Raw genomic sequence first — 25,470 nt, 5'->3', positions numbered from 1 at the left:
CTGCAAAAATCTGCACACATTTTGAGGAAGTCTGCGCAAATAGAGGTAAACTTTTACAAATATCTGCAAAAACTATTGAAAATCTGTAAATATCTGCGAATCAACAAAAATCTGCACACAGATTCAGAAATCTGCGTTTTGCAGACAAATCTGCACATCTAGTATCCCTGCGTCGTACGTTTGGCCCCAGTGTAAACATCGACTGTACTCATTGTACTAAACGCGCACAACCATAGCTGGCATATGACAGCTAAAACATTACACAATAAATAAAAAATATTTTTTTAAACTATAATACGACCATAGATCGCTGCCATCAGCTGCCTGTTCTCGTATCTGCTTGTTTTATACATTTGCTTAGTGTGGTGTCAGTGGTTTACAATTTCAGTTTGCAGTGCTGTGCTCAGTTCGTTTTCATCATCGTACCGGTTGAAGTTGCAGTTGTACGACTCAAAGTGAACTCATCATTTATTAGTTGCACATTTGCATTTGGTATCCGTAATTTGGAATATAGCTTTAATAAAATACTGGCGACATACTTTGTTTTGTATAGAATTGAAAAAATATTTATTGAAAACTTGATTTATTCGAAAAATGGGTGAGAAGAAAAAGCCTGTCTATATCCAGTATATGTTCGGTGGTCTCTCTGGGTAAGTTATAAGAAGGTCAATTTTGTATTACTATAAAAGTTTACCAAGAAGTTATTTTTACATTTGGAAAGTATTTACGTATGAGATAGAGGAAAAATAATGGATTGGATTTCCACCATACGCAAACCAATACGCTTGAAGGTTAGTGAATGGTCGGCAATGAGTTGTTTTTTCACGATCAGCCACTTATGACCGTGAACATTAACACAGAAAAAGGCCGTACGGGAAATATGTCTTGCATGGTGAGATCATTTAGAGGTCGTCAACTGGTTCCTAATATATCTGTGACACGTAGAATAATAAATTTTTCAAACTGTGTATACGTTCGGTGTCCGTGGATTATATAATTTCAAAACAATACACATCTGAGCTGGTGGAATACCAGTTCAACTAAAAGTTACCTAGCATTAATAGTATCGTTATTACTTGTGTAACAAGAGCACTGTTTTGCCTCAGTTCTTCTATACTTGCATTCAGAACATTTACATGTGGAAGAATAAATTGATTTGCTTCAAAAATTTAGTAACCTAACATTCTTTTGTTTATTTTGAATACATGTACCTTTTCAAGCTTTTTAACCTTTTAACCTGCAAATGTCGGGTGCACCGAATATTAAATTTAGATATGCGTACTCAAACATTGTATAAACGAAATATTGAGTTCTTGCAATATGGTACCACCTTTCTTATCGCCCGAAATTCGATGTGCCCGTTATCTGCCATATATTCCTGTATATATGTACTTGTTCATAATGATTTGCAGTGACACACCACACCACATTCTGACCTCCATGAACACATTTCTATGCTGAATGAATCGGGTCCCAGAACATTCAAATACCAAACGAGTAAACATCAAAATAAGGGTTAAACTAAGAAACATTCAAAAACTTTAGTAGCACTCTGAGACTATAATGCTAGCTATAAAGCAACGTTATAACTCAGTTGGTAACAGCGATCAGGAAACATACGCTAATGTGTAATGTAATTGAGGCAATTTATTTTCTCGTTTAGTATGTCTACATGACTATGGAAGCAAATATTGTCAATGATTGCTAACAAATTCGGTCAATAAAAACATATGCACACCTAATACCTACCTTTATACACTGTTCTAATCAAAGCTACCAGCAGCCAAAAAGCCTTCGCATCAGAAATACCCCAAACATGTAAATTCTATTATCAAACAAATAAAATTGAAACTTATCTGTGTCGAAAGAGTCGAAGATGTATTTATAAATTTTTCTTGAAATAAATGGTAATTCAGTAGAAGTAGCGATTTAAATTATAAATTTCGTGATCACGTGCCAAACAACGAAACAAACGTTTTTTTGCAAACATATAGTTAAGCTTTACTATGGAATAGATATAAATCCACACACGAATACATATCAATTGTGTTCTCTTTTCGTCTTGTCATAGAATCGGAGCAACATGTGTGGTGCAACCGCTGGATCTAGTTAAAACACGCATGCAAATTTCCGGCATGGGAGGCGCCGTCAAAGAATACAACAACACATTCGATGCCATCAGCAAGATCATCAAGCGCGAAGGTACTTTTGCATTATACAAAGGATTGAGTGCCGCAATCATGCGTCAGGCGACATACACCACCACCCGGCTGGGTGTGTATACATCGCTTAATGACGCCTACAGACAGTAAGTTGCGTTTTTTTGCTCCTTTTTGCTTTGCAGTTTAAACGAATAACCAAGTGATGACGTATGTTTATCAAAACGTGAAGCATGTGATTTTGAAAAATTATGTGGACTATATTTAGGTAGTCTGTAGTGTTTTGAGATTTGATGTATTTGAAGCAAAAAAACCGAAGGTTGGGAATTTGCTTTTCAGTTGAATGAACATATCTGCTTTGCGTCTTATATATAATGCCTTTTTGAAATCGCTCTCTTTGAAATGTTAACATTCATTATAATTTGACCTGAAACGCCTTTTTTTCTACTGATTTTTGTTTGAAGAATTCGTTTTAAACAGAAAATAGATTTAACGTATATAAAGACCATCATTGAAGTTTCTTTCCTTCAATTTTAGAAAAACGAATCGAGCTCCAAACTTACTGGAATCCATGCTCATGGGCATGACTGCTGGGGCCATTGGTTCCTTTGTAGGCAACCCATGCGAATTAATTCTCATACGAATGACAGCGGATGGTCGGCTGCCGGTAGCCGAGCGAAGAAATTATACAAATTTCTTCAACGCTTTCTTCCGCATTGCAAGAGAGGAAGGTAACAGCTGCTAAGTGACATGACATGACTGAAGCAATTTACTAGGTTATTGCTGTTTGAAATTTTAGGCGTTTTAGCGCTGTGGCGCGGCTGTATTCCTACCATGGGAAGGGCTATGGTAGTCAATGCAGCGCAACTTGCTTCCTATTCACAAGCCAAAGCGTATCTTGTTAACAGTGGGTACCTTAAAGAAGGCATTGGATTACACTTTACTGCTAGTATGTTCTCTGGTTTAATTACCACCGCGGCTTCGTTACCAGTTGATATTGCCAAAACAAGGTAGGAAAATAATCTTTATTACGATTTAAACCAGATTTTTTTTCACAATACCTATTTTGATTGCAGAATTCAGAATATGAAAGTTAGCGCAGGCGAACAACCACCGTACAAAAACACTATTGATGTTATAGTCAAAGTTATCCGCCACGAAGGCGTTTTCGCACTTTGGAAGGGCTTCACCGCGTACTACGCCCGATTGGGTCCACATACGGTGCTAACATTTATAATTCTCGAACAACTAAACGGTCTCTACAACACGCACGTGATGGGTGGCAAAGGACCCAAATCCGGATTGTGAGAAACAGATCAAACACTTAAGATCCCGTCCAGATCAAAAACGAACATACCAATCCATCAGCATATAACATCAAAAGATGCAGTTGCCTTCTAGCATTTCATATATACAACGAAATACGAGTACATTTGCATTCATTACATACTTCCTGACACCAATGCTAGTAATACTAGATTGTGTTGGGAAAATTAAGCTACCTTATGTTATTACCTGTCTGTTTTATATATATTAAAAATTTTTGTTTTCGTTTTCACTCGTAGCAAATACTGCCAATAATCAATGGCACATAAAGCCCGCCAGAATATAGTCGCACAAGTTAGGCAGCCACCAAGTCATAGTTGAATCCAGTTTCTTGGCTGAAAGCCAGCAAGCTAGTACAGATGGGCGCTAAATACAGCGTCGTTCATTACCTAGGCCACCAGAACAACAAAACTTAGACAATCCCGAAGCATTGAAATTCTAGCACCGCCATCGGGGTGAATGTAAATTTTACAAATGTGTTATGCCTTCCGTGTTGTATAGGACCGCTAACTGGCGGTGTAATGCATTCGTGCGAACGTACTTCGCGGTCGATTGAGTGTGCGCTTGAACTTGACGTAAAACGGTAGAATGCAAGCAATGCGATGAATGAGTTGAATAAATCTTCTTATTGTAGGCAAATGATGATGGACGTTTCTTATTATTTTTGTTGAGTTTGAAATTAAAAAACAGTTAATTAACTATGATTTTTTAATAATACTTGGGTTGAGAAACATTCCGTAATTTGATTTATTTCATTGATTGATTTCAAATTTTAGTGGAATACGCGGGTTTTTGCTAAGCCACTTGTCTGTGGTTCTCAGCTTAGACTTATTTGGGACAGTAATCTTAGCTATGCCACTCCTGAGTTGACTGAACTGTGGATTTATTCTAAATAACTTCTCGAATTAGTTTGAATTTGATTTGCGAATAGTAGTGAAATCTTTTCGAGTGGAGCACGAAATAAGCGCAACGATAGCAGTGTAGCATTCCTCTACCCGCAGAAAAGTAAAAAAGGCTGGTTTAAAAAGTTTCAGGGCACAAGTTGTATTGGACCGTACGCATTTTTATGATGCTTGAACCACCGAAACAAAATCGTTTACTTCACCCTAGATAGATTAGCGCTATGATGGCCACACAGAAACATTGGTAAGAGGTGCTGACCCCATGCGCACTCAGATTCATTCAAGTCACGCCACGACCAGTCCAAAAAGGGTTCAAAGAGATCAGTGCAGCAGCCAAAAGGAAGAGCTTCCAAAATTCTACCAACCTACAGCAGAAAATAAACTTCAAATCAATGATAAAATAAGACATGTTTCCACGTGTAACGCTTAATTTCGAGTGAAGGTAGAGCTAGAACCTTCGGTTTAATTAGGGTGTTACTCAAATAGGACGTAACAGTTGATATGAATCTTATCGTGATTGAATGTGTGAAGGGGCGTACGATACAAAACTGAACTAACTTTCCAGTTATTAAAATCACTTATTCATAAGAGAACTGGCATTTCTTGGAATTTTGACGGCTTTCTTTCTTTTGTCAATCAATAATGATATATCTTTTAATTCAAACATTCTTCGTAAAAAATGGAACTGGGATTTATTGTAAAACCAATTGTAATGTCTAATTGAAAGTACCGGTCTGAAGCGTAGCTGTTAATAATACCATAAATATCTTTGTCTGTCATCATGGCTTGCGCAAAATTATGCTATATTTTAGGTAAAGAAAATAATAAATGGAAAACAATTTACTCCGCCGCAGTCAGTTTTTCAGTCAACTATCTTGTGCTAGGCTTAATTGATATTGAGTGATCTAAGATCACGACGAAAACTGGTCCAAATACAGCGACTTAAACAACATATTTTCATTTTGACAAAGAAGTATGAAGCATGTCTATGGTACACCCGGCTTGGGGGCATTCTCCGATTCGCACTCTCTTAGAAAACATTCAAAAATTTTGACTAAACTGTCTATGCCCTGTAGATAGTTGTTATCGATAGTACTTTCCTCGTTTGGAAACACATGCGCAAAGTCAATCATGCGAGCACTGGCCCACACTTTGTTATCATATGAACCAACCAGATTATCTCGCATTAGGATATAATTCTCGCGCATTCCCTTCATTTCCTTTTTAGACAAAAAAGAAACGAAAATTATGAAAATTCAAATGATATATATTTTTTCTTACCTCTTCATAGTTGTGCATGGCCGAATGACTCCTTTGAATTTTGAAATAATGCTGTAAAGGCTCCACCCTACTGTCTGCACCAGTGGGTGAAACAGACGAGGGTGAGCTAGAACCTACACGTTGCTTATTCGCACTACTGTTTACTTCGGTGGGGCTATTAGGGCACGAATTGTTACCACTTGGTATGCCATTATAACTATTCAGACTCTTGGATTGATGTTGCAACGTCGGTTTGAGACGACGCGCATCATATACTAACAGGACGGAACTAGCATAGAGCCGAAACGTGGTTTGTGTTCGGGCCCATTTCTGTATAGTCCAAAGATCAGACAAAAACTGAATCAACAACTGTCGACATAAGCCACTTTCAGCATTTAGGAACTTGCGGAATGCTGTCAAAACACGAATGTTAGAAAAATTAAAAAAAAAACGATAGCATATCTACAAACCGTCTTTAACAGTAACTTCCGTTAATTTTTTGCCGTATTCTTTACCATACCGCATAATGCGACCATTGCTGAGCGAATAAACTTGAAAGCCTGGTATGCATAAGCCCAAATTTTGCTTGCAGGCTTGATACTTAGATTCCTCTGCATTCCGTTTTTCCGCGTTTGCTAATGGGTCCCAGGTTTGACATCCGATTTTAACGTCCATAATACATGGTTCCAGCATACCATGGGTCAAATCGGACAACTTCAAAAATTGCACAGCTCTACCGTCTATTTCCAGCTTCAAATGTCCCATGTACTGTGGAATTATTTCCTTCAGAGGAACCAAATCTGTTTCGTTGGTAGCAGCTTGGACTTGCTCGTAGAATTTAATTTCTCGAGCTCCACATAGCAGTTTTCCGGCTGGCTTCAAAAGGGATCCGTCGACTATATTTTTTAATAAACCTACAAAAAAAAACGTTATAAACGTTATGGTACATAAAAACAATAAATTACCTAAATTTTTTGTACCCTGTTGAAAATTGTGCCCCGCCACTTGATTTTCCATTGGTTGCAAACCTTCGGGTAAAACCGGGTACTCCTGGCTGGATGACATTTTTAAGATGCGAGTAGACTGACCTTCTAAACAGCGGGCATGATTTTTCTTTTTTTGGTAAGGTGGAAGCTTAAGTTGCCGATGAATGTGACTCATAACTGTGGTTGAAAGATGATAATATATATTATATTAGACAATTCAGACTATCAATCGCTGTGTCTCCAAAAGCGACTGCTATCAATTGAAACGGAATAACGACAGAGTTTACAGGTTGCCGAATAAGAAAATATTCGCGTGCAAAAGATACCCATTTATCGTTAAATGCTTTATCGCAAAATGGCTTTATCCAGTAGCCTAAATCTTGCTGGAATTATTGCTATGAATCATGTGATCTACAGCGTCGTAAGCGGAACAGAGTAAAACATTCGGATATCAATATCATAGCGCACCGAGTGATAAGATTTAAGCATGAAAGGTATTGCATATCCGCCTAGTTGAATGTCAATGTTTTGACTAGAGAGGTCGATTAATCAGTTTTCAGCCGCCTAGCGAAGTGAACACCGTTTTTTACAAATAAGATGTTGAGCTCATCGACCGAAGTTTTTTGTTGGATTGTTTATGATCATAGAGAGCGAATAAAAACCTACTCACAGCTAAATAATTATTTATGGAAGAAAAAGCAATTGTTGAATACAAAAAAAAGAAAAATGTTCCCGAAGGAGCGTATTATTAAATGAAGATTTGATGAGTGACTTCATACATGAAAGATATATTTAGATAACTTTCTGTAGTTGAATAATACATGTCTTTTTCGGATGTAATTCCAAACTAGTTTTTTTAACTAACTGAAATTATACAGATTTCTTTCATAACTACTTTCAAACGGAAGAACGCAAAGGAGTTTTTTGAAAATTATAGAGATAATAGTGTTTATTAAGTCTCATAAAATTTTTTTCACCCCGTAGTTTTACCTTCAACCATTTTCATCATTTCCCAATCACCTTTCATTTATAATTATAAAATCCTTCACCGCTTTTAACACCAAGTTTTCCTGAAGCCACCATTTTCTCTAGTATGGGGCTTGGTTTAGATCTCGGATCATCAGGGAAACGAGACTGACGTTCTTGCATAATACTTAAGGTAACGTCCAATCCAACCATGTCCATTAGTTCAAAGGGTCCCATTGGATGTCCCAGACCAAGTTTAGTGGCCATGTCAATATCCCTAGCTGTTGCGTCGCCGCGTTCCAGCATTTGCTGTGCTTCCGAGGTCAAGGAGAAGAGTAAACGATTGACAATAAACCCTGGCGTGTCCTTGCATTTGATACACGTTTTCCCCAAGCTGCCTCCAAACGCCATTAAAGTTGCAAATGTTTCCTCTGAAGTTTTATCGGTTTTTATTACTTCGATCAGCTTCATTAAAGGCACCGGATTGAAAAAGTGTAATCCAGCGAATCGATCTTGTCGCTTCGTAACTTCTCCCATTTCCTGTATGGACAGGGAAGATGTGTTGCTTACGAAAATCACATGTGGCGGAGCAATCTATCAAATATTAATTACTGTAACTAATATGCATTCTCTAGATCAATGAAACATACATTATCAATCCGTTTGAACAACTGTTGCTTGATTTTCATGCTTTCCACGATGGCTTCGATAACAATATCCGCATTTGAGACTGCTTCTTCCAACCCAAGAGTATACCGAATATTCGATAACGATTCCGAGACAAACGATTTGGCCGAGTCCAGGTCAGCTTTGAATGTTTTGCGTGCGAATCGGTCGGTGTTTTTCTCGATTTGCGAGCGGGCTTTATCTAGCAATGACTGATCAATATCCACTAACGTAGTATTGTGACCTGTTGTTGCTGCAACCTACAAATTATTCTCAAATTAAGCTCAAGCAATACGATCCACGTAACGCACAATTGTTTATTAACTAATAAAATTCTTATAATTCGCCGAATCAGCCCTTTTATCAGTAGACATGCAAGCATATCGTTTCGATACTAATACTAAAGCTATAAATATTGTATTGTTACTAGATTCCATTATGATGTTAAATATGTTGAAAAGATTTAATTGAGATTAGTTAACTAACAATGTGACCTGCACAAACCTACACAGATAACGCATTGAAAAAAAATAAGAGATATAAAACGTACCATTGCTATTCCTGACCCCATTGTTCCTGCTCCGACTATAACGACAGATTTTATTGGTGGCGTCATTTTATTGATTTATTTTAAAGATAACAGGCAGATAATAGATCAATTAAAGATCCTGAAAGTAACAAAGTGCAATGTTTAATAAGATTAATACATTCTTATATAGCTCTAAATCGCAAATTCTAGTGTGCTACTAATCGTACTAGCTAAGTTTGATTTTGATTGTGATATTCAGTTGCAATATATGTACGTCAATGCAAAAATCGACCGACAGTTCGTATAAATTCAGTATAATTTTTGAAACTTATCAGCAATTCTCAATGCGTATTTAAAGCGAAAAGCTGTATGTATTAGAAATTTGCTCTGCTTTTTTCACAACTTTTTCACGCTTTTGTTCAGACTGTCTATATTTATTAGCATAATATGGCAAAATATGGGTTTCAAATCGACTGACAACGAGAAGCTAAACTAAACTAAAATTGCATGGAGCACTTTTCTTTGATAAGATGTTTTTCGCTAAAAACCGCTACTAAAATGTGAGTAAATATGCTGGATAATTCGAAATACCATTTGATGTTATTTTATATCGTATAAAACCATGCGAACTTCCAATAATATCTTATTGAATCATGAGCGGTAAAGGGAGCCATGGTGAGCGGTGAACGGACTCATATGTATTTAATGATATTCCATGAAAGTAGCCACAAGAAGTAAATACGTTTCAAGTTATTAACAAAAAACTTTCCGTTTAATAATTAGGTCGTTTTTTTTTTTGTAAAAAAAAACATAATTTTAACTATGTAATAGTCAAAACTGCTAGTGAAAATATAGCTTCGGGACTTTTTATGAGACATTGAAATTAATTTCGCTCTTAACTGAGCGGTAAACGGGCACCATACGGTATCAGACATGACAATTATAAATAAACTTGAATCAAATGCAATTTATTTTTCATTCTTGTAAATCAAACTGTAAAACAACCGAAACTTATTTCTTGTATGAATAAAAACCTTCGCCGGTTTTGATTCCAAATTTGCCTTCAGCAATTAGTTTTTCCAATATCTTGGGTGGTGTAAACAAAGGATTATCTGGAAATTGTTTATGCCATCCTTGCAGAATATTATTGGTCGTATCCAATCCAACGTAGTCGCTTAATTCCAATGGTCCCATGGGATAACCAGCACCCAGTTTCATCGCTGTGTCAATATCTCTGGCACTCGCATCGCCCCGCTCTAGAAGGCGAACAGCTTCTGCCATATAAGGTACCAGCAGGCGATTTACTACGAAACCAGGAGTATCTTTGCAAGTGATGCAAGTTTTACCCATTCGTTTTCCAAACTCCATTAGCTGTTGGTACGTTTCTTCAGATGTTTTATCAGTACGGATAACCTCAAGAAGTTTCATCATGGGCACTGGATTAAAAAAATGTAGACCTCCAAATCGATCTTCGCGTTTCGTGATGGACCCAATTTCACCAATTGATAAAGATGACGTGTTACTGGCAAAAATCGCACTTTTCGGGGCAATCGAATCAATTTTACCAAACAGCTCATGTTTGATATTAATTTTTTCAACTATAGCTTCAATAACAAGATCAGTATTTTCGATCGATTCTTCTAACTTCGAGGATCCCTTTAATTTGCTTAATGTCCCCTCAATATATTCTTGACCTTTCGAAGCATCGTCTTTGTATTGTTTTTTGGCCACCCGCTCTAAGCTTTTTTTGATTCCAGCTACTGCCTTGTTCACTAGTTGATCAGAAACTTCCACCAAAGTAACGTTGTGGCCTGTAGCTGCTGCAACCTGAAAAGAAGCGTTATCTTAGATAAGCATCCAAAAACCCCTCGGCAGCCGGCATTCAAGATGATCATTTTGTATGGTGACCTTTAGACTTGCGGACTTTTACCAGACGGCAAGTCATGGTGTTATTCTAAACATTTTGATTATAATATGACTTACCTGTGCAATTCCGGAACCCATTAAACCACCACCAATAACTACCACGTTATTAATCTTGGCCGCAGTGGCCATGTTACGAGTGAACACGCGAATAACAGACATTATCAAAGGTTGTACCGTATTTGTATATTATTAAATGTTGTAAAATTGACAGACTTTTGCTAAAAATTTGGGAAAGTGAATCTCAAAATACGATAAAGCTTAAGCTATAAAAACACATCTAACGGGAAAAACACGTCTGCTTACAATGAAGTAAAATTCTTATCTGGACTTCGACTTTCGACTGACAAGACAATGACAGACGTATAATGCATCGTAGAGCTTTGATACGCTTTCCAAGCTTTTGAACTTATACATACACTCTTCTGCATGGAACAGAAACCTGTTGTAGAAGTTGCTTCACTGCATACCTGTTTTTTGTTATCATTTTATTTGAAAAACTCGAAAGACTGATCGATAGTATTTTTAGGGAGATTGACGAGTAGCCTAAATAGCAGTCCCTTTCAGATAAGCACTCCATAAAATTTTATACTTACATGAGTATCAACACCAAACATGCTGATTTAATTTTCACTAAAATGTTCTACTAGTGACTTGTATTACCGCAATTTATTAACAAAATATCTAAATTCAGGAATCATTAACTTACAATAGTTTTTTTTTGCTTTGATTATAGTGGCCACAATAATGATGTTTTTAAAATTTGACACAAAGCGAATTATTATTATCATTTATCACTCCGGTTAAAATCCACATTAAATGATTTTTTCTTTCCACTCAAATACAGTAAAACACAATCGGAACCACGATCAACAAACGATATCATCGTATAACAAACAAATCAATAATGATTGATATCCCACAGTGATAAACAGAATAAACACACAATGAAATATTTCAAAACTGACAGTATGCACAACAGGAAATGGTTTGGTGTACACCAAGAGTTTCGTCGACTTGTTGTGTACAGAGTTGCCGGATTTTTTCTCTTTAATTACCCGTTGAAAATCTGCTTCTTTTAAATATTATCAGCATATTTATAAACAAGAAATGTGTTGAAATTAGTATAGAGTTTGGAAAATCGATATTGTTCTTTGTGGCGTGAAGTTATATACCTTGCTGTTCTATCCGTGTAGAATGGGAAAAATTTATCACAATGTATATATCAATTTTTTTTGGTAAAAAGAAGTTGAACAGACAGGACATTCAAAAAGTAATGGAAAATATCAGAGTTTAATTACAACTTAAGTTCATTAAAAGTTGCAATTCTTTCGTTTACAATAATGTACTTTTGCTGATTGTTATCCTTTTTGCGTACCACTAAAATACAGTGGTAAATGTTTTTGGCTTGACTCTCTGGTACCCCGCATAATCAATAACCATAAAACGTGCCTAACAACTAGTTCGGGTTATTGTCCCAACTGTATGGGGTATCGTTAAACCATATGGATTATCATCCGTTTATGGTTATTGACTATGCGGGACAGTATACTTCATTAGAATATTTTTCATTCTGCAAATATCAAACGCAAGTTGTTTAATGTCTGAAAGTTATACAAAGATGCATCAGCATACAAGGTTCTGCAATGCAGAGTATCTTTGCGAAAGATTGGATTTTAGATAATTACATACTATATAGTAGACATAAGCATAAAATTTTGATTTTGGTGTTCATCGACCCGCAACGCTTGTTTTTAAGCTTTTTCATCCGGATTGTATCCAAGTTGCGACCGTTCGAACATACCTGAAGCTGTCAAAAGTTGAAAACAAACTGAAATCAGGTGATCACAACTGAGTCGTGGATTGCCTTATATTGGGTTTTTTCGTTAACAAAATTCAAGCTATTTTCTACGTTATCGTTGAGGTTATTCCCGTTAGAGTGTACATATTATGTAATTTTATATGCGAGCCCCTTGTCAATCGATTAATTTTATATCGATGACGTTCTGTCAGCAACAAAACGGCAACTGAGTGCACACTCGTCTTACTCTTTCTCTACTTCCGCGATTCTTTCAGTAATCTGTCACCAAAATGGTAAGTCCAAAAAAATCCTCGATTTCATTTGATTTCTGTGAAATATTGTTTTATTCTGGAGTAAAAATACATGTGAAAACGTTTGAGCATAGGCAGTGTAGTAAATTCAAATGAACATGTCATTTAGCAAAAGATTTATATAAAAAGGGAGTTCAACTCTTCCAAGGAGTGCTTTCAGGCATGTGTTTAAATATGGCGGTCCCGGTGTAAATAAGTTGGTCGAAACCATTTTTTCTGATTTTGTTTTTCATTTTTGATTGTAGACTAAGAAAAGGCGTAATGGAGGACGCTGCAAACACAACCGTGGCCATGTCAAGGCCGTGCGTTGCACCAACTGTGCTCGATGCGTACCGAAGGATAAGGCTATTAAGAAATTCGTGATCCGAAATATCGTAGAAGCTGCTGCTGTGCGAGACATTTCAGATGCTTCAGTTTATAGCTGTAAGTATGAGTTTGTTAAAATAGTAGTGATTTCATGTGTCTCATCGACACTCTTTGATAGAAAAGCCGTATCAAAATATGTTGGACCATACAAATTTAGTACTAGTGGGAATATAATACGAAGTTAATTGCAAAATCACAATTACTTCTAGTCTACAGTGTAAAAATAAAACATGACCGGCTTTTTTATCATAATGATTTATCATGATGAAAAACTATTCCTGACTATATGAAATGATATATAATATAAATATTTGCTATCTGAAGCATTTTACTTTGCTTGCACATCACTGTGCATTCCAGTTTAGTATTAGATAACTAATAATACTTATTTTATGCTTCCAGCGTATGTGTTGCCTAAGCTGTATGCCAAGCTTCACTACTGTGTATCTTGTGCTATCCACTCGAAGGTGGTGCGCAACCGGTCCAAAGAGGCACGCAGAATCCGTACACCGCCACAGAGAGCCTTCCCGAAGGACATGAATCGACAAGGAAATGCCCAGCGCAAGTAGATCATGATGATCGCTAAAAGCTTCTGTGGAAGTAATCTAAACTTTGGTTGGTTATCGAAAACAGAGCAAAACTGGGATTCATTTAAGTTGTACTTGGATAAGATTGCTTATAAATAGATTTGTACTGCTCACACAGTACGAACTAATTTAATGTTTTTTTTTCTGCTAAAAAATAGATGGAATAGATGTTGAATTAGGACAAATTAACAGACTTTATGCTAATCATGTTTGAAGCGAGAAGACTAGTCTTGCAAGATCAGCACTAAGAAGTAAAACCTAGGTGGTGCTAGTTACACATTCCGTTTCGGTATTTGATTATAATTTTCGTACCTACGTAGGTATAAAAGTATCGAAAATTAGTGTTCCTGTGTTTGTTCAAGTCAATTCGAACGCACGAGTACCCCTTTATTGAGCTTATTCGAAATAAGAAAAACTTTTCAATTCGTTCGAATTGATTTTTTTTTCAAACATTGGGTACGGCAGTGAAGAGGACAAGGGAGATTGTTTTGAAATAATCCCTATTCTTGCTCACGGCCGTACCACATTCGAACTGAAGTGTTGCATTGATTGCATTTTCATTTTCGTTAAAATCAATTCGAACTTCCGAAAGCTCCATTGCGAACGAATATGAAATTCGATCGGAATAATTTCTTTAAACAAAAGCCGGATTCGGTCGTAAACAACGATAAGGGTGAAAGTTCAATAGGTGAAACCAGAATTATTATTTTTTAATCATTTCTAGGTACCTATAAATAATAATATGTTTGATTTTTTTTTATTTGATTTGAATTTTGATTTTTTTGGAAACGGGTTTACTTTGAAGTGTATTTAGGGTTATCGTTACGTTGTTGATCGATTTCAAGTTATAAGGCAATCTACGAGACAGTTGCGATCAGCTGATTTCAGTCTGTTTTCAACTTATGACAGCTTTATGTATGTTCAATCGGTCTCAACTTGGATGCAATCCGGATCCAGAAGCGTGAAAAACAAATGTTATCCGATCGGTAGCTCTAGTATCGCAAGTGCCAATCTTAAATACAACAATATAAAATCACTTGATATTATTGCCGACATTAAAAGATTTCTGTTTTGGTCGTGTTTTGGTTTTGCAGCTTGAAAAACAGCAACAAAAACAAACGTACAAGCAAAGAAACGTCACCCGTGGATTGCCTTATTCACAACTGCACTGTGAAAAAGTTGAAGTGAAGTGATTCGTTGTTGAATTCGCACAACTTGCCAAGCATTTCAAAGCGAAATTAAAATCTTGAAATAGAGTATTCTGCCAAAGACGTTTTATGCCCTATGTTTATCAATGAAAAGCACGATAAAATTAACAGCAAATCAATTTATTTTCAACTCGGGACTGCGAAAGTGCTGATTTTTAAAACCTATTCCAAAAAATCGATTTCAAAATTTAACAACTGTAAGTGATTTTAAGACAACCCTGCCGTCAAGATATCATGCCACAGGGTGTCGTCTGAAATGGCTAGATTTTTATTTTCTTATTAGGAACCATTCAAATATTACATAACGCGGAATTTGACAATTTTCAACACCCACCCACCCCCATGTAACGCAATTTTACATGTTTGCCACATGCATTATAACGCTCCGCCAAAGACTCCCCCACCCCCTAGAGCACAATAACAACAATATCGCACGCTTAGCCTTGTGGCTAATAGCGGTCTCGATCAACTAGATTAGTTGAGAGAATTCGTTATCGATATTGTTTTTGGCACATTTTGTATGTGTAGGATAAGTACAACGATACACCGTGCCCCAGTGCTGAGTCGAGAAAATTTCCAGCTCGAAAAGATCCTCGACTGGATCGGGAATCGAACCCGATATCACAACCGTGTAGGAGAGCTAGCCGACCGACATCGCTAACCACAGAGCCACGGGGACCACACAGAGCGTTATGTATTATTTAAATGATCTCTTATATGGGCTGTTGAGAAATGAGTAAATTGTAAAGGAAAATGGGTAAATCTGTACGCGTTATGAGAACATATTTCTAAAAGAAAAGTGTGTAATTTTTATTCACCCATTATTAGGTGAAAAAAAAAAACACTTTAGTTGTCATTTTAATTTGCTCTGTCGGGTAGTTCACACGCGTTGCTTTTTTGACTTGTTTTTCTCGCAGACTATTTAGATGAAATGAAATATCCTGATCGCAGCCTTTCAAGATTAAATGGAACATCACGTGAAAAATCAACAAAGATTGAAAACGGGTCGGAAAATCTCATTCCGTTTACAGTGAGGCTGGTTCTACGCGAGTTTCTCCATTACTCAAAAACAGTACAAGATATCGACTTCATTCCAATCACGTTTTTCGTTTTGGGCCAAGAGTAATCATATCCAGCTTTCTACGCACCATAATAGCGGACGCTATAGTGAAAAGTTCGTAATATGTTACGGTAGCGTTTTGATTCATCATTAAGACTGAAAATAAAATTTGATTCATCATTAAGACTGAAAATAAAATTTCACGGTACCAATGATGGTGATCGGCGATAAACATTCGATCTTTTTCAGCGTGTGAGTCAACTTCGCCTCTCAGTCGATTGTAACAATTATCGTACGATTGCCAGTCCGAGCAGCGTTGCCAGGTATCCAGATTTAGCTGGATTATCCAGATTTTGGAACATGTATCCAGGTAGACAGCTTTGATGTTCAATTATCCAGATTTTTTATGGATGATCCAGATGTTATCCAGATTTTATTTTCTTTGTTCCGCAAAAAGGTCATCACTTAAATTTTGGCGCGAAATTTTGTAATTTTGTCACCTCAAATTTTGCGTACCCCAAGATTTTTATCCGAAAAATTAACCTTTCACCCCACGAAATAACTGCCAGATTTTTATTTTGCCTCTTCCAGATTTAAAAAAAAAATACCTGGCAACGCTGATTCCGAGTGAACCAATTCGAAGATTCGCTGAGATAGTTTATTCCCTCTCAGAGGTTGAATTTCCAGTAATCGGGAGAGAGAAATGATTGCGATCGCTTGGAAAATTATCCCCCTGTCGTTCTGAGTCGCAAGTGTTGACAACAAAATAGATTTTTCATCGTTTAACAAAATGTTGCTTGCTATTGTTATTGTTAACTCAATGTACCTTTTTTCGTCGGTTTCATTTGCATCGAAGGATTGTTCATTGATGTTTGTTGGTCGATGTCGAAAAATTTTGTTTAAACAAGCAAAAACCGGAAAAAAGGGGCAAATATAGATTCGAAAAAAAGTTTGCAAGCTATGCAGAAAGTAACAACAAATATTTGCAAATTTAAAGAAACAAAACCGCCCACGGACTCAGAAAATCTGCATTTCACAGATAAATCTGTAGATCTGGTATCCCTGTTTGTTACTGGCTTTCTGTTGTTCTACCGGTTCTACCGCTTGCAGTTTTTTCCCTCTCTGAGTTTTTGGTTTGCGATACAATTTTACGATTATCGGGACACTCTCACTCACAAAATAATTCAAACCTATGATTTTTGTTACATGGCTCGATCGGATCGGGAGCCGATAATGAATTACCGATTGGAGCCGGTGAGATAATGCAAACAGCGTATGAGTAAGCGAAGATAAACTCGCCTACAGTTAACAGGCTATGAAGTTCACGGAGTATTCTTTCGACAATTTATTTGTCACATAAGTTCTCTTCTCGAGAGACGATACAAAACATCGCGTGTTATGCGTGATCAGAATTCAATAGGATTTTCTCATGATAATTATCTGATACGATTTTGACCATCCTTGATGTTACCTACCCTTTTGACAATTCTGCTTACGTCAGTTTGACTCTTCGTGTATTTCGGAAGGAAAACAATAAATCTGGCAACATTAGTGTAGTCAAAACTTCAGAAATCATGAAACTGACGTGAGCAGAGAGGTTCGCAAATTACGAACACGCATTTTAGCACCCGCCATTATTGTGCGTAAAAAGCTGGATATCCGTTTTGAAATGAAAATACCAAATTTTTGGTATGAACACTGAAAATTTAAAACCTTGCATTTCGGCCTTTACATTGACCTCTATCATAATCAAACAAGGTTGTAACATTTCAGGACAGTTTTCTTCGTTATATTTTCAACTCAGTCAATTTTACGCAGTCTCATGCAAATTTGAAATGTAAAAAGAGCTCACCGGAGAGACCAACCGCATTTTTCAATTTGCGTTGCATTTTATCAGCGTTGTCTTGGTTTACTTTTTAACAATACTCTGCAATGTTGCGGATTCAGTGTAGTATTACCACAGACAAACAAAGGTACCACTCCATACAAAATTATAAGAAAATTGTGGTTCTGAATAACTTGTGCGACACCTACTGGACATATTCCGCAATAGTTAAACTTCCAGCCTTTCTGCTGTTTTGGCAGCACTCCGCACGACAACTGTCAACTGAGCTCAAAGAAAAAAAACACATCAGTACTACCACCGCTGCGGCGGGAGTATTTCGTATAACTGAAACTCATTTGAATTGACCGTTATTTGGATCCAAGAAAATAAATTTCATAGTTCGACTGGGCCACCTTTTTAATTTACGCAACACAAAAATCCTAAAGGCCTAAACATAATGGATACATTGCGGCTGCGTTCGCGGCAATTTGACAGTTAGTCCATACATTTTCTTTCAAATTAACGTCAACGCAACGCAAACCTATTCATTGTGTTTGGGCTTCGACGAGCAAATCTGGCATACGTTATTTCAACAGTTGTGTTTCCCAGAATCTCGGTGAAAGCCCCTTTTTAACCATTAACATAGTTTCGTAACATATTTTATACCCCGTTCACACTACACCGCATATCACCTGATATCAGGCGATTCGTGCTATCGAGGCCATATCACCATCCATATCACCTCCCGAAAAAAAATAACATTAAAAACACCTTAAAAGTTGCTGTAATTGTACATACTTATACCACATACATAAGACATACGTAACACTCAGGAAGAAATCTTCCAAAAAAGTTGGTACAAAATGAACTACTCGAAAGTACCAACCTCTGTAGAAAAAACCTCTGTTTGAGTAGTTTCTGGAGGTTGTGCACCTGCGCAGCCCTGCATTTGTCTCGTTTCCACTCGAAAAATGCAGCATTTCTTTTGTAAAGAACTTTTTGACAGTTTCGTAAGGGATTTTGTTGAGGGCTCGAGTAGAGCCGCTATGAAGAAAATTCATTCCGTTCATTTTCGTCGAGCAGTTCATACGGGTGTTGGTACCCGGTGATGTGGGGCAAAGAGTACCAAAAAAAAATCGCCAGTGTTACGTATGTCTAAGTATGTGGTTATACCACATACATAAGACATACGTAACACTCAGGAAGAAATCTTCCAAAAAAGTTGGTACAAAATGAACTACTCGAAAGTACCAACCTCTGTAAAAAAACCTCTGTTTGAGTAGTTTCTGGAGGTTGTGTACCTGCGCAGCCCTGCATTTGTCTCGTTCCCACTCGAAAAATGCAGCATTGATTTTTGTATAACAACTTTTTGACAGTTTTTTAAGGGATTTTGTTATGGGCTCGAGTAGAGCCGCGATGAAGAAAATTCATTCCGTTTATTTTCGTCGAGCAGCTCAGACTGGTGTTGGTACCGGGTGATGTGGGGCAGAGTACAAAAAAAAAATCGCCAGCGTTACGTATGTCTAAGTATGTGATTATACCATAATTTAACTATGTTTTTCATTGTAAATACATCAATTTTACATTAAAAATCATTGTCCAAAACAATAAAAAAACACCGTTTTTGCCATTTTTACCATGAAAAAGGGGGGTCGTTATGTTTCTTAACAGCATTTCTCCAGGCATTTAGAAGTCACTGACAATGTTTTTCATGGTAAAATTATTGTCGATGGTAGATTCAACAACAAAAAAAAAAAAAAAAAACGTTGTTAAAACATGGGAATGACAACAATCGTTTGCATGCTTACAGAAACAATACCGTGTTTTTTACGGTTACAATCAAAAACATTGTCCATTTACTGTTCTCACCGCAGAATACATCGTAAATTTTTTTTCGGGCAGCTATCCCATATAATCGATATCATCTGGCGATATCAGGTGATATCCGGCGTAGTCTGAACCATGATGTATAAAGACATGGTGTAACGATGTCAAAAGCAGAATCAGCCATATTGGAAAAAAATTGCCAGCGAGTAGGTTTGTTTATAAACAACTAGGGCATGAAAATATCGCATCTCATAATAGATCATTTGGATGCGTTTAAATTATAAATATGGCAATGCTACATACCTTGCTACCAATATTTATTAATATAAGAAACAATTTTCAACTTAAAACACCTGAATTTGCGGTCTTTAATTGCCTAGTTAGTGAGGATATATCAACAAACACGAAAAAGTTATTGGCTGTTGCATACTGATGCTTCGTCTCCAACTCTCCAAAGTGAAAAAACGCTTCCCCACTCCGCGCCTAGTTTTTGGTCAAACCGTTACACCATGTTCTACTCATCATGGTCTGAACAAGGCATTACCGAGAAAAAAATATGTAATAATTGTAAATTATCTGGCATCGCTGTTCGTCGATAAAAATGTATATTTCAAATACATCTGGAGATGCACTTATCGATCTAATCTATTTGACAGTTCTCTCTTTTCTCAATCGGCAGACATCTTGCTTTTAAATTTCAGGCAATATTCTTTGCATTTCGCTTTCGCCATTCGCCTCACTCGCAAGAGCAACACACTTCGAGACGAACGAAGTTTGCAACGAGAGCTTCCTTCATTTTGGGACCGAATGTCATAAGGGTAAGTGGTGAAACTAGTAGGTGAGAATGAGATAGCCGAAGGTTTGCGTAATCACCTCCATGTTAGATAATGGTAATTTTCAACTAAAAATGTAATTATTTTTGTTCTTTTGCAGGCTCACGATCCAGAAAAGATAAAAGTTTAAACGTGAGAACCGAAAAAAATGTTTTCGTCAATGAAAACGCTAATGGGTGTTGCGGCCCGCGCTGAGCAGGTTCTGGCCCGCAGCTATGCTGCGAAGGCTGCAACTCAGGCGGCTGCCGGTGCTCAGGGAAAGGTGGTGGCCGTTATCGGTGCCGTCGTCGATGTCCAGTTCGACGATAACCTTCCTCCAATTTTGAACGCATTGGAAGTGCAGGGCCGTGGTTCCCGGCTGGTCCTGGAAGTTGCGCAACATCTCGGCGAGAGCACCGTTCGAACCATCGCTATGGATGGTACCGAAGGTTTAGTGCGTGGACAACGAGTTCTCGATACCGGTTTCCCGATCCGAATTCCAGTCGGAGCGGAAACATTAGGTCGCATCATTAATGTTATTGGTGAACCGATCGATGAGCGCGGCCCTATTGACACCAACCTGTCTGCACCCATTCATGCCGAAGCTCCCGAGTTCATCGAGATGAGTGTCGAGCAGGAAATTCTGGTAACTGGAATTAAGGTTGTCGATTTGTTGGCTCCGTATGCCAAGGGTGGTAAGATCGGTTTGTTTGGTGGTGCTGGTGTCGGTAAAACTGTACTGATTATGGAGCTTATCAACAACGTTGCCAAGGCGCACGGTGGTTATTCCGTGTTTGCTGGTGTCGGTGAGCGAACTCGTGAGGGTAACGATCTGTACAATGAAATGATTGAGGGTGGAGTTATCTCGCTCAAGGATAAATCATCCAAGGTACGTATGATCGTTTCATGAAAATTTTTTTTGGCCTGGTAAAAGTATAAGCATGAATTGCAAGAAATTAATATTCCAAATCAACTCTAACTTTAAAGGTCGCTCTGGTATATGGACAAATGAATGAGCCCCCCGGTGCCCGTGCTCGTGTTGCTCTGACTGGATTAACCGTTGCCGAGTATTTCCGCGATCAGGAGGGCCAGGATGTGTTATTGTTCATTGACAACATTTTCCGTTTTACACAAGCTGGTTCGGAAGTATCTGCTCTGCTGGGTCGTATTCCTTCCGCTGTAGGTTACCAACCAACTCTGGCTACCGACATGGGTAGCATGCAGGAACGAATTACTACCACTAAGAAGGGATCAATTACTTCGGTACAGGCTATCTACGTTCCTGCTGACGATTTAACTGATCCAGCTCCAGCTACCACTTTCGCTCACTTGGACGCCACCACTGTGCTGTCGCGTGCCATTGCCGAACTGGGTATTTATCCGGCGGTGGATCCATTGGATTCAACTTCGCGTATTATGGATCCCAATATTATTGGTGCTGAACACTACAATATTGCCCGTGGTGTGCAAAAAATCCTACAGGATTACAAATCACTTCAAGATATTATCGCTATCCTGGGTATGGACGAATTGTCTGAAGAGGATAAGCTGACTGTTGCCCGTGCCCGTAAGATTCAACGTTTTCTGTCGCAACCTTTCCAAGTTGCAGAAGTTTTCACTGGTCATGCCGGTAAGCTGGTCCCGTTGGAAGAAACCATCAAGGGATTCACCAAGATTTTGAACGGTGAATTGGATCATTTACCCGAGGTCGCATTCTATATGGTTGGTCCGATAGAGGAAGTTGTAGAGAAAGCCGAACGTTTGGCTAAAGAAGCTGCTTAATTTGACGCAGATAACAGTTAGCAGTAATAAGTAGCACGAAGGAGGAAAGCGAATTATTTGAATGGGATATTGAAGAGGTTTCCGAAGTCCTCCCACTTTGTTCGGAAGCTTCTTCAAATTTCATTCACTGTAGCGTAGATTGATGGAAAGATTAACTCGGCAATCAAGTGCAAAGTTTTATCGAAGTTTTACAGGGGAACTTTGTAGTAAGCGATGAAATGGTTCAAAATACAGACTTATGGCATGGATCGTTAAAAAACTATTTTGTTCGTCGAAAGAAAAATACTGTTATATCTCTTTTACGTATTCTTTTCTAAAAGTATCAAACGTCTTGAAACTTTTGATTTAAATTGAATTTTACACACAATACCATTTTTATCAGGTCTTTAAACAGGTTTGCAATCATTTTTCAAAACGCTTCAAAAAAACATAAAAAAAAGCTACGTCATTTATCGATGTTCCCTAAGAGTATATGAATAAGACTTCAGGGTGCGTATTAACTTGTATTGCCAACATAAGATCAGCTTTATTTTTTTTTTAAACGTATTTGATCAGTAATTATGAGTTTGCGAGACAGATGTACGTTGGCATACAGCCAAAATACAAAAAAATGTGTTTGATTGATTGCAAACTTTTTCGGGCTTCCAACGAATGGCTTTCAATCGACCGAACTAGGTATATGAATGATGTTGAATGTCCGATAATTCAATCCTTTGCTTAAGTCCGAACGGGCGGTGGCGACTAAGGAATTTCAACGTTGCTATTCAGGAATCAGATGGCATGCGGCCTTTTTATTAATTGCGATCTATCCACTAGCAGTGTTCGTTGTGAAAGCAAATGGGTAGTAGCAATAACAAAGATTATAAAAAGCGTTAACTCATCCAAATGTAACATCTAAGCAAATGTATTGAGTACCGACAAAATGTGGCACAACGCACATCTAGAAATTATAAAACTAGAAATCAGAGATATTCGGATATTTCTAGTACTTGAAAAAAAAACAACCTTTTTTTTGCTTTGTTCTATGTCAAGTTTATCATTAAGTTTTTATTCGAACAGACTGAAAGCGTTTATAATGCCGGGGTAAACTAAACGAAACAGTAAGTAACAATTCCGTCGACCAGTACAAGTAGAACACACCTAAAATCGAAAGTCGTAAATACGATTGAATATTGTGGATTGAGCTCCACACTTTCGAGTGGAGATAATCTCATTTTGTGTTGAACGGAAATGGGAAAAATATCTGCATTATTCAGTCATGGTATTCAGTTTCTTTTCGAACATTTTTTTAGAATCGCAAAAACCGTGCTTGGTTTTCCCGAACGAGTTAGGACCGGAAGAAGTAGGTGTATCACGTCCAATGTTTCTCATTCGCATCCTGCATTCGGCAGGCATTTCCTCTGGCTCTTCATCACTATCATCTGCAGCAAATGCATTCGCTATCGGTTTTAATAACTTAGCAGGTTCTTTTGGGGGAGCCGCTTTAAGTGACATTTGAATTGCTGTCGGTTTTGATTTTTGCATTTTGAACCCGGGCACAGATTTTGTGGTTTCAATGGAAGGTTTCTTGAAACCAAACCCCAGTTTTGAAACTGTAGCTGGTGCTGGTTGAGCTTCTTCCGAAGAGGACCCTTCAAAGACAAAAAAATCTCCATACGCTTAGCGAAATCTCTTTTCGTTAAACATTCTCGTTGATAAAAACATTCTCACCATCGCTGGAATCTCCACTGGAGCTAAATTCATTCCGCTGTGTTTTTGATGCCATTCGTAATTGCTTTTCTTTCAATCGTCGCTCTGCATCTAGTTCTAGCAGTCTTCGTGCGACTGGTGAATTTGAACGACTTCGAGATCTACTCCTGTTGCGATCACGATCCACGCTATCCATTCCATCCCGACGTGAACGGGGAAGTCCTGTAGCAAAGTTGAGGGGCAAATACAACTGGCAAAATTAAATATCTACGTTTCAATGAAATTCTTTTTCGCTAACATCATTCCGAATCGAATATATATTTTTCATTAATTCTTTAGCACCATTACTAGGTAATGAAGACAAAGGATATTACGGAAATAATAACTCAACATAGAAAACATAATTGACATGTTAAACAATAGGGCAGTACCTTCCGTTTTCTGATCCCAGCGACTCATAGCACCTTATATATCTACTTTCACAAAACAGCAGCCTCACTGGATTACTGTGCACTTTAAAATGATATTATGAATCAGATTTCTGATAATTTGACTAGTTTTCCTATATCAAATAAGGAGTGTTTTTAGTCGTAATTCCGAAAGGCAAGAACGCAAATGCGAAATTTTAATTTCGGAACCGAGATTCCCTAAGTACGAGTTTGACTTTGACGTTAGGCCTTACACTGACAAGAAAATCGTATGAAATATGATACGATGGCAAAGGCTTTTTAAAGGCATACACTATGAAAGCAGAGTCTATTTGTATATACAGAGTCCCGCAAAGAGAAAATCTATCGTTTCGGCTACACAGTTTTTGTGCCGTTTGTTGCCAAGAACCAGAGCTGCGGAAAGTCAATATCATACAACTGACATTACGCCAAAATGATGCAACACCAGAATCAGCCAACTACGATGCATGGTTCATTACAAAAGAGTTTGCGATGTTACAATGATTCTCTTAGCGTCAACTCTCACTCTCATTTTTTTCTTGCTATCTTTCTGGATCATTCGGGTATGGCTGTACTGAGATTGAACCAGCAGAAATATCAAGTTCATTTTGACAGCATGATGTTATGAGGATAGCAAACATAAAATCAATGATTTTTCTTCAATTGATATGTATGATATTGATATATGTCGGCGTGCGATCAGACTGAACTAAGCGCCGTTTTCTCAGATTGAGTTATTGACACCCAGTGGATATGAGAAGTAATAATCTATCTATTATGAAGTAACGAAATCGTTTGAGCATTTGATAACGATATTATAACAAAAATTCTCTGTAACAGCTTATACACAGCAATTGCGGCGGTAAATGTTTTTCGACGCTTGGTTCGGCTTGGCTGCACACCGACTAAAAGCATTGTCAATAAACAACTATTACTTCGTTTTGTAACTGAGCGTATTTTAGTTTGGTCATTTTGAATCTGTATGATCATTCATTTTTATTCTCAGTAGAGAATATGCTTCTTCATAACACCAATT

General features: G+C 37.6%; 8 protein-coding genes across 12 annotated transcripts in view; 4 read left to right on the top strand and 4 right to left on the bottom strand.

Annotated features, from left to right (window-relative positions):
* Positions 1–25,470, top strand: part of LOC129725212 (nuclear inhibitor of protein phosphatase 1) — a 489,093-nt gene that overhangs the window by 78,622 nt on the left and 385,001 nt on the right. The gene's annotated exons all lie outside the window — the stretch shown is intronic.
* On the top strand, positions 342–4,183 carry LOC129725214 (mitochondrial 2-oxoglutarate/malate carrier protein-like). 2 transcript variants are annotated; one of them, XM_055680768.1, is made up of 5 exons: positions 342–650; positions 2,072–2,308; positions 2,697–2,890; positions 2,959–3,169; positions 3,236–4,183. In XM_055680768.1, the coding sequence occupies exons 1-5, from the start codon at positions 595–597 to the stop codon at positions 3,465–3,467; spliced, it is 930 nt and encodes a 309-aa protein (XP_055536743.1). In that variant the 5' UTR covers positions 342–594; the 3' UTR covers positions 3,468–4,183. The 2 variants fall into 2 exon arrangements, with proteins under 2 accessions (XP_055536743.1, XP_055536744.1); XM_055680769.1 differs by lacking the exon at positions 342–650 and adding an exon at positions 774–791.
* On the bottom strand, positions 5,061–11,453 carry LOC129725210 (inositol polyphosphate multikinase). 2 transcript variants are annotated; one of them, XM_055680758.1, is made up of 5 exons: positions 11,314–11,453; positions 6,613–6,810; positions 6,118–6,561; positions 5,669–6,060; positions 5,061–5,607 (listed from the first exon to the last, which is right to left on the bottom strand). In XM_055680758.1, exons 2-5 carry the CDS (start codon positions 6,806–6,808, stop codon positions 5,374–5,376), a joined length of 1,266 nt encoding a protein of 421 aa, XP_055536733.1. In that variant the 5' UTR covers positions 6,809–6,810; positions 11,314–11,453; the 3' UTR covers positions 5,061–5,373. The 2 variants fall into 2 exon arrangements, with proteins under 2 accessions (XP_055536733.1, XP_055536734.1); XM_055680759.1 differs by lacking the exon at positions 11,314–11,453 and having other exon boundaries at positions 6,613–7,498.
* Positions 7,633–11,546, bottom strand: LOC129725218 (hydroxyacyl-coenzyme A dehydrogenase, mitochondrial-like). Of its 3 annotated transcripts, none has more exons than XM_055680775.1 (4): positions 11,427–11,546; positions 8,816–8,933; positions 8,250–8,525; positions 7,633–8,193 (listed from the first exon to the last, which is right to left on the bottom strand). In XM_055680775.1, exons 2-4 carry the CDS (start codon positions 8,879–8,881, stop codon positions 7,657–7,659), a joined length of 879 nt encoding a protein of 292 aa, XP_055536750.1. In that variant the 5' UTR covers positions 8,882–8,933; positions 11,427–11,546; the 3' UTR covers positions 7,633–7,656. The 3 variants fall into 3 exon arrangements, with proteins under 3 accessions (XP_055536750.1, XP_055536747.1, XP_055536749.1); XM_055680772.1 differs by lacking the exon at positions 11,427–11,546 and adding an exon at positions 11,024–11,144; XM_055680774.1 differs by lacking the exon at positions 11,427–11,546 and having other exon boundaries at positions 8,816–9,589.
* On the bottom strand, positions 9,742–11,041 carry LOC129725217 (hydroxyacyl-coenzyme A dehydrogenase, mitochondrial-like). The gene is made up of 2 exons (XM_055680771.1): positions 10,778–11,041; positions 9,742–10,621 (listed from the first exon to the last, which is right to left on the bottom strand). Exons 1-2 carry the CDS (start codon positions 10,877–10,879, stop codon positions 9,806–9,808), a joined length of 918 nt encoding a protein of 305 aa, XP_055536746.1. The 5' UTR covers positions 10,880–11,041; the 3' UTR covers positions 9,742–9,805.
* On the top strand, positions 12,691–13,910 carry LOC129725221 (40S ribosomal protein S26). Its single transcript, XM_055680778.1, has 3 exons — positions 12,691–12,811; positions 13,075–13,252; positions 13,598–13,910. The coding sequence occupies exons 1-3, from the start codon at positions 12,809–12,811 to the stop codon at positions 13,762–13,764; spliced, it is 348 nt and encodes a 115-aa protein (XP_055536753.1). The 5' UTR covers positions 12,691–12,808; the 3' UTR covers positions 13,765–13,910.
* Positions 20,371–22,555, top strand: LOC129725206 (ATP synthase subunit beta, mitochondrial-like). Its single transcript, XM_055680755.1, has 3 exons — positions 20,371–20,520; positions 20,636–21,403; positions 21,502–22,555. The coding sequence occupies exons 2-3, from the start codon at positions 20,684–20,686 to the stop codon at positions 22,294–22,296; spliced, it is 1,515 nt and encodes a 504-aa protein (XP_055536730.1). The 5' UTR covers positions 20,371–20,520; positions 20,636–20,683; the 3' UTR covers positions 22,297–22,555.
* On the bottom strand, positions 23,316–24,666 carry LOC129725219 (PEST proteolytic signal-containing nuclear protein-like). Its single transcript, XM_055680776.1, has 3 exons — positions 24,417–24,666; positions 24,007–24,207; positions 23,316–23,927 (listed from the first exon to the last, which is right to left on the bottom strand). The coding sequence occupies exons 1-3, from the start codon at positions 24,442–24,444 to the stop codon at positions 23,545–23,547; spliced, it is 612 nt and encodes a 203-aa protein (XP_055536751.1). The 5' UTR covers positions 24,445–24,666; the 3' UTR covers positions 23,316–23,544.

This window comes from Wyeomyia smithii, chromosome 2 (genome assembly GCF_029784165.1).
Source record: "Wyeomyia smithii strain HCP4-BCI-WySm-NY-G18 chromosome 2, ASM2978416v1, whole genome shotgun sequence".
NCBI classification, from domain to species: Eukaryota; Metazoa; Arthropoda; class Insecta; order Diptera; family Culicidae; genus Wyeomyia; species Wyeomyia smithii.
The sequence above is the reverse complement of the archived record's forward strand: the minus strand, read 5'-3'. Positions and strand labels throughout refer to the sequence as shown.

Bases quoted from the DNA above. Each gene is read 5' to 3' on its own strand.
- LOC129725214 (XM_055680768.1), top strand. From the start codon at position 595: ATGGGTGAGAAGAAAAAGCCTGTCTATATCCAGTATATGTTCGGTGGT. The intron at 651-2,071 runs GTAAGTTATAAG...GTCTTGTCATAG, and splicing joins ATGTTCGGTGGTCTCTCTGG to AATCGGAGCAACATGTGTGG. The intron at 2,891-2,958 runs GTAACAGCTGCT...TTGAAATTTTAG, and splicing joins CCGCATTGCAAGAGAGGAAG to GCGTTTTAGCGCTGTGGCGC.
- LOC129725210 (XM_055680758.1), bottom strand. From the start codon at position 6,808: ATGAGTCACATTCATCGGCAACTTAAGCTTCCACCTTACCAAAAAAAG. The intron at 6,061-6,117 runs GTTTGTAGATAT...GTGTTTTGACAG, and splicing joins GGAAGTTACTGTTAAAGACG to CATTCCGCAAGTTCCTAAAT. The intron at 5,608-5,668 runs GTAAGAAAAAAT...TTGTCTAAAAAG, and splicing joins CCATGCACAACTATGAAGAG to GAAATGAAGGGAATGCGCGA.
- LOC129725218 (XM_055680775.1), bottom strand. From the start codon at position 8,881: ATGACGCCACCAATAAAATCTGTCGTTATAGTCGGAGCAGGAACAATG. The intron at 8,526-8,815 runs GTACGTTTTATA...AATAATTTGTAG, and splicing joins TGGGGTCAGGAATAGCAATG to GTTGCAGCAACAACAGGTCA. The intron at 8,194-8,249 runs GTATGTTTCATT...AATATTTGATAG, and splicing joins TGTTCAAACGGATTGATAAT to ATTGCTCCGCCACATGTGAT.
- LOC129725217 (XM_055680771.1), bottom strand. From the start codon at position 10,879: ATGTCTGTTATTCGCGTGTTCACTCGTAACATGGCCACTGCGGCCAAG. The intron at 10,622-10,777 runs GTAAGTCATATT...GCTTCTTTTCAG, and splicing joins TGGGTTCCGGAATTGCACAG to GTTGCAGCAGCTACAGGCCA.
- LOC129725221 (XM_055680778.1), top strand. The intron at 13,253-13,597 runs GTAAGTATGAGT...TTATGCTTCCAG, and splicing joins AGATGCTTCAGTTTATAGCT to CGTATGTGTTGCCTAAGCTG.
- LOC129725206 (XM_055680755.1), top strand. From the start codon at position 20,684: ATGTTTTCGTCAATGAAAACGCTAATGGGTGTTGCGGCCCGCGCTGAG. The intron at 21,404-21,501 runs GTACGTATGATC...CTAACTTTAAAG, and splicing joins TCAAGGATAAATCATCCAAG to GTCGCTCTGGTATATGGACA.
- LOC129725219 (XM_055680776.1), bottom strand. From the start codon at position 24,444: ATGAGTCGCTGGGATCAGAAAACGGAAG. The intron at 24,208-24,416 runs GTACTGCCCTAT...ACTTTGCTACAG, and splicing joins CTGGGATCAGAAAACGGAAG to GACTTCCCCGTTCACGTCGG. The intron at 23,928-24,006 runs GTGAGAATGTTT...TTGTCTTTGAAG, and splicing joins CAGTGGAGATTCCAGCGATG to GGTCCTCTTCGGAAGAAGCT.